The sequence below is a fragment of the Sinocyclocheilus grahami genome, unplaced genomic scaffold, assembly GCF_001515645.1.
Source record: "Sinocyclocheilus grahami isolate Dianchi unplaced genomic scaffold, SAMN03320097.WGS_v1.1 scaffold493.1, whole genome shotgun sequence".
In the NCBI taxonomy this organism is placed as follows: domain Eukaryota; kingdom Metazoa; phylum Chordata; class Actinopteri; order Cypriniformes; family Cyprinidae; genus Sinocyclocheilus; species Sinocyclocheilus grahami.
Window position 1 is genome coordinate 365656 of NW_015505672.1, and position 7142 is coordinate 372797.

Below are 7142 nucleotides of genomic sequence, written 5' to 3' on the forward strand. Positions count from 1 at the left end.
CCTTTTTTCCACTGGGCCGCACTATGGTCCAAGTGCAAGTCTCACAGGCCGCACGCATATCATTTACATATTATGTCACCAATACAAACCAACCAGATTTATAATAGCCTGTCATTCAAATAAAAAATGCCATTGAAATAAATAAATAAATAATTATACTCCCCATTAATAAAACACCTGATGCTGTCAGGAGCTGACCAATTTTGTGAAATTCGGCTCAAAAGGAGTAACGGCACAATGAAGTTGCGATTGTAAGTTGCAGTCTGTAAGATGCGCACTGAAGCGTGACTTGACGCGCGACATAGCAGAAAATGTGCGTTCACAAATGTAGCCTATGTTGATCCAAATATGGAAAGCACTTTCGAATTTAATAATCTGAGGTTCTCTCCAGAGATGTTTTGCCACATTTCTGCAATTAAGGATGATTGCTGCAATCAGTTTCTTTATTTTATAAAAGCACAACGTTTTGTTAATATTGTGAGTGCACACAAATAAAAGTAGACCCTTTACAGTTATGAATGATGTATTATTCTTACCTTTATGAGCAAAAATGTGCGTAAAAGTGGCGTATCCACTGAAAAAAATGCAAGTGATCGCGCTAGCGCCTCTATGTCCTGCAAAGCGCGCTTTAGCTTCCACTCTCCGCACAAACTATTGGATATAGCGCACATTTATCTAGGTTTAACGTTAAAACATTGTTATATGCTTGAACTGTTTTATATCTATAGATTTTATTTTAGGCAAATCGTGATGATTTGAGAAGGCTACATTGATCAAACATAGGCTATGATCAGCTCACTGTCTGCCACTGGCCGCTTGGTCGTTATTTTAAAAAGCAAAAACTTATATTTAACGTTTTTCTAAATTAACTTAATAAAAAAATGAAACGAAATATAATCACTTTGCCATTACATACAAAACTTAACTATTTTAATATAGCTGAAACAGTAGTATAAGCTGTTTTGGGAGAAGGGGAAAAAAAGACGGACTCGGGCCGGTAATTCTGATAAGCTGTCGGACAAGGGCCGGGCTAGGGCCTGAACGTCACGGGTCAGGGCTGGACTAGGGCCTGTATTTGAGGCCCGTGCAGGGCTCTAGCCTGAACATCTTCAAGTGAGTGGCGGGCCAAACTGAAAGTTGATGCCGAAAGTACAGCACTCTCCTACCTTCACTGCTATGACTACTCTTGTTTGTATGTGTTCCTTCGCTGGCATTTTCCACATTTAGTTTTTCTCCCTTAATAACAAATGTGTCCATTCTGATGCTCAATTTTACCGAACTAATGGCTGCTGATGATTATTTGAATTGAATTCTGCCAAAGTGCACGCTTGTAAGTGTTCGTTAAATGCGTAACGTTAATTACATGAGTAGGCTACAGGTCTGCTCATGTCTGAAAATAATATATGAAAAGCTAAATTATTTTACATAAAAACATTTATAGCTTATGTTTGTTTAGTACATTTTTTAAATTAATGTAAAAACTAAAATGAATTGTAAAACTGAAAGTTATTTTTTTTAATTGTGTTCAGCGGGCCGCGTTTGAATTCGTGATGGGCCGTGGGTTGAGAACCACTGGTCTAATCAAATGATCAAGTATATGTAAGCTTTCAGATATAAACGGGAATTAAAGTGCATTGGTTGAATGTCAAATCAAGTTGGATTAGGAATTTTAAACAAGACCACTTTATTTCATGGCCACCAGTTTAATCTGTCAGGCACAGATTGCTGGTCTAGAATTACTTTTAATTAATACATTTTTAATTTTTTTTTACACCAATTTGAGTGCGTACCATTTATAAAATTCAATGCCTCTTTCATGTTTATTTTTTTTTCATAACACCTGTGTCGCAACTTGTCAAAAATAAATATTTCCTATTACAACTGATGACTTTCTATAATCAAGTTTCTGTTTCTAATGTGCTGCACAGCTACTCCAGCCATTTTATTATTTGCATTCGTTTTTGTTGCTAGTTTGATAATGCTTTCAGGTATCAGTATGACTTTTGTAGTTTCAATTCTGTTTAATGACATTTTTACCATATTTATCTAAATTAATTCTGCAGAATTCAAGAAAAGGTGAAAAAAGTGCAGAAAATATATGCAGAATGTTTTGTAGTAAGTTGCACTTCAGTCATCAGTGTCTTCAGGTATTTAAACATCATTCAGCCAGAGCATTGTGGACTGCTGTGCTGTTAATGTTGGCTCCTGCGTCTCTACCTGGTGCAAGCTCCAAAAATCTGTCAGTGGAAATATTTGTCGTGATATACCGACTGTTAGCAAGAATCCAGTCAAAGCCACTTTGCTTGTAGGTTTTTCTTACAGACAAACTCTTTCTCTTTCTGTCGTTCAGGACAACAATCATCGTCACTAGCTCATTCCTGGATGCTTTCCAGAAAGTGGCAGACATTGCAACTGGAACACGAGGTAAGATGAGATCTCTACCTCCTTTGTCTCTCTCTCTCTGCTGTCTCACCGCTCAAACAGTCTGTCTCTCCAGTGATGATAATGAGGAAAACAGGCTAGTCGTATTTCACAGGAAAGGTTATTCATCAGACATGAACGCTCTGGAATTTGACAGTGCATACTGATAAAAAAAAAATATATATATATTCAAACGTACTGAGACTGAGCTAATATATTTAAGTTGATGTGTGTGTAAAATTGTCAGTGTTAAAACACTTTCTGCCAGTTTAAAGTGCAGTGAGGCATTTGTAGATAGACTCCCTCAGAAAAGTGTAAACTGGTGTTTGTTGAGCATTCCGGCCAACCCAACACAACAATGTTGGCTCAACCAATCGCATGATTTGGGGGCGGGGCTATCTGTTTAATTGACCAATGGCAGATAGGGCTTTCTTTGGGAATTCTGGTTGAAAACAAACATATTTACATTTTGTTTGATGAGACACTAAAAGTGCATATCATACATCCAAATGTGAATTTTGATTAAAGCAATTTCACGTTCTATTTTATAATTTCAAACTCGTTTGTAGGATTATGTTGTTTATTCTTCTTGGGTGAGATTAAGGGAAATGTGTTTTTACTTTGGAGATCAGCTTTTTCTTATCGTTCTTGCAATCAAAACGGAAAACTAGTAATGCAGGTTATCCTGTTATGCTCTATATGTAGTGTATTATCTTTTTGTTTTATTCTATATTATCTTTTTGAGATTTGTAATTTATTTGTTTGCACTATGAGGTCTCACCTTTAGGACAGCGTGTTAACGTCCTGAAATAAGCGGTGTAAAATCACCCAAGGCAACAGATGTTCAACCTTAATTCACAAAGAACCAAAAGAAGGTCATCAACGTATTGTTCTCCGCTCAGACAATTGGAGGAAGGCATGACTGTCTCATAATGGCCCCGTATTGGGTTGCATAGCTCCACTTCTTGTTAAGGTGACCTGTTCATTTCTAAAGTCTTCTTGCTGTGTGTTTGCACTCCTCGTTTTTTGTACTGCCGCTGTGATTTAGCCCTGACTCTGTTTATCTTGCTGATAGTCCAATAATTTTACCTTGATCTTATGCCGCTAAACGCTGAATGAGATTAGCATAACAAAAAAATGGACACTGTTGTCCACGTGCTATTTTGAATCTGTCTTGAGTTGTTTTTTTTAGTCTACTTAATGAATTCAATCAATGTAACATAATATTGGAAGTGTACTTCCTTTTTTCCATCTTAACCTCTTTATTTATGCTTCATTTTAGACTCGTATACTTATTGTTGATATACTTCTTTTGCCTTGATCTAATTAGTCTACAAAGAAACACGGCAACCGTAGTAAATAATTTGTGAGTTGTTTTGTTTGTAGCTAAAACCTGATCCGTTTCTAATGTCCTAGTCCACAGCTGACTAGGCCAATAGCAAAACAATGTTATGTCTTAGTTCAGTTGTGAGTTGCATTAAATTACATGTTGTGGAAGAAAAAAAAAAAAAGCAATTCCAGTTTTCAACTTGGACAAATGCAGTAGAACAGCAATTGACGTCAGACTTCCACCTTGGAAATTTGTGAGGAAGTCCACAACAATGACGTCATGTGAAAGGTATTAATGTAGGCTGCAGACAGCATGTCAGCTCACTAGATTTTAGAACGGAGCTGTAGTATTAACTTATTCTGTGTTTCGTCCCAATTTGCACATGCAAATATTTTCATACCCTAAGAGAATTCATTTACCCAGAACACAGAAGAGGTCTTGACATGCCAGAAAAAGGGAGTGAAAGAGCATTTAAAGAGTTAGCTGCCAGTGGTGCTGCTGCACCTTAACACGAAAGAGCTGTCATGATTCAGACCTGCTGTGTCATGCCTTCTGATGCAAATGGTTGCATGAAATGTCTTTGTTTGGTGGTCTTGACTGTTGAAGAGGTTTTTTTTTTTCTGTTCTCGCTGAAAATAAAGGAATGGTGCATGTGTTTGGATTGAGTTTGTGTTTGATTAGGAAGTTAGTGTTGACATGCTTGGCATCTCTTTCAGTCTGAGGAGTTTTATGTTCTTTAGATTGTTGTCGGCTTTGTGTTCTTTGTGTAGTCACTTTCACTCTTCTTTTCACTGATAAATTCATCCATGATGTGAGAATTTAAGATCATTGATGCTAATTTGTTAACAGTTACTCAAAATATATATGTAGCTTACAAACAAACAATTTTCAAAACTACACTGACAGTACTCAGCAGTATTTTCTGCCCTATATTATAGGTCTGTCTCCATAGGGCCTTTCGCACTGCAGGAACCTTTTCATAGTACCAGAACTAATTGTGGAACTACCCACTTTTCGGCGTGTTCGCACCGCCGGAACTGGGAGCGATTTTAGTACCGGACTGCCTTTTTCGAGAACCAAATTAGCTCCTACTCCGGAGCAGGGTCTAACCAGCACAACTGGTACTACTCGTGACGTAAGTAGACATTGATTGGCCAAACGCGTATGAAAACGCCCTCACCCACCATGATTTAAAACGCCGTGTAAACGTACTGTAAACATGTCAACTTATTTCGCAAGTATGGAGAACAGCGATAGATGGACGGACGCTGAAGTGCAGGCACTTGTAGCAAATGTAGCACTGCCAGTTGTCGTTGGAGATTCTTAGTCCTCCTTTCCATTCTTTCAATCTCTTTACGTATACGTCGACTTTCCATGTCCATTATTGTGAAACCCGCGAGACACAACAAAAACACAGCTCCGATCACAGTGTCCTCCATCCTCCTGTTGTTAACGTAGTGTTTTGTTTCTGTTGTTGAACGCCGCGCACAAATGACGACGCTGTCGACCGGCTTACGTCACTGCTTAGTACTGTCGGTGCGAATGCAACCCTTTAAATGGTACTGGGAAATAGTTTGCGCAAAATCGTCCCAGTACTTTAGTACCGTACATTTAGTTCTGGAACTAAAGCGGTGCGAATGGGCCTCATGTTTGTCTTAAAGGGGTCATATGATGCAATTTCAAGTTTTCCTTTATCTTCGGCGTGTTACAAGCTGTTCGTGCATAGATAAGATCCCTAAAGTTACAAAGACTAAAGGCTCAAACCCAAAGAGATATTCTCTATAAAAGTTAAGACATGTCTACGTCCTCCTAATATGCCTTGTTTAAACACGCCCCCACATGTCTACATCACTGTGTGGGAAGATTTGCATAACACCACCCAAATTTTCACGCAAAGAAAGAAGGCATAACTTTTATTCTCGCTGTAGTGTTGTTACCGCCATGTCGTGGAGACGCTGTGAAAGCGAAACTGTGAAAGCGAAACAGTTTCGAAACTGTGAAAGAGGACACGACTAGAAATCAGTGGTTAAGTTGTATTTACAACACTGTTCCAGAACAGTTTAACCCAAATATGCAGATGTGTGCAGCGCATTTTACGGAGGACTATTTCCTGATCCTGGGAGAGTATCCTACAATGCCAACTGTTCTGACTTGCAGCCTGTAAGTACGTTTTCATATTTAAAGAATTTGCCACTGACTCAAACACGAGTTTTGAGCAGTGTAGAGTAGCGCTTGCTTGTCGTTTCTCCGATCAGAAATGCAGACATGGTTTTATGTTTACGCGGCGCGATACGCCAAGCAAAAAAAACCGTACAAGTCATTATAATCAGTAATTGTGTCCCCACTGGATGCAACAAAAGCCTTGTTTGTAATGGGTTTTATTGATTTTGTCTCGTCGCGACTGGACACGGCATCACAGTATGGTAAGGGGTGTAACATTTCCGTCACACACTTGAGGTATTCGGCCAATCACAACGCACTGGATAGCTGGCCAATCAGAGCACACCTCGCTTTTCAGAACGATGAGCTTTGTAAAAATCAACGCGTTTTAAAAAGGCGGGGCATAGAGGACCAAAAATAATGTACAGTATGTGGAAAAGAATGTGTTTTTCGAACCTTAAACCGCATAAACACATTGCATTACACCAAATACACAAAATAATGTTCTTTTTAGCAACGTCATATGACCTCTTTAAACAGGACATGCACACTTGCTCTCTGTTGTCTGATTTCCACCAGGACCCTTGACTTGAGTCTCAGTATTGATTATGTTGACAGGCCTATCAGCTGCTGAGCTGCCCACATCCCCCAAACCTGATCAATCGACTTATTGATCACAGCTGAGACCGCTTTGCGAAACCAAACCATCTGCTTGGGGTTTCATTCATTTGATAAAATTGCTGTTTAAAAAAGTTTATTTATTTATTTCAGATTTAATGAAATCACAGTTACAAATGGTAAATTAATTCTAATTTACATTTGCAATTAACTTATAGCTACATACTGATGGGTATAATTTATGCAAACTACAATTATTTAATGTAATTCTAATTTAACTTAATTATAATAATGTGCTTCTTGTAAATAATGATTTGGCAGTTATAAATGTCCTAACATTTATTAATAAATATTATGTATTTATTTATTTTTGGATATTTAGGATTGGATGTCTATCGACCAATACACAGCATTCTCAGGACAAATATTTTAGTGTAATGTTCCGGTCACCATGTTGATCTTTATTTTGCAATAATGATCAGGTGACTGGACATTCAATCTATGTCTACGATCTCCAATATGGCGTGCGAATGTGCGAATGCAACCCTTTAAATGGTACTGGGAAATAGTTTGCGCAAAATCGTCCCAGTACTTTAGTACCGTTTCTGGAACT

At 38.2% G+C, this 7142-nt stretch overlaps 1 protein-coding gene across 3 annotated transcripts in view; it reads left to right on the forward strand.

Annotated features, from left to right (window-relative positions):
• Positions 1-7142, forward strand: part of LOC107554179 (MTSS1-like protein) — a 78156-nt gene that overhangs the window by 32976 nt on the left and 38038 nt on the right. For all 3 annotated transcript variants that reach the window (XM_016236608.1, XM_016236609.1, XM_016236607.1), the window contains one exon: positions 2351-2424. In XM_016236608.1, coding sequence (XP_016092094.1) covers positions 2351-2424 — 74 coding nt within the window. The remainder of the gene's footprint in view (positions 1-2350; positions 2425-7142) is intronic.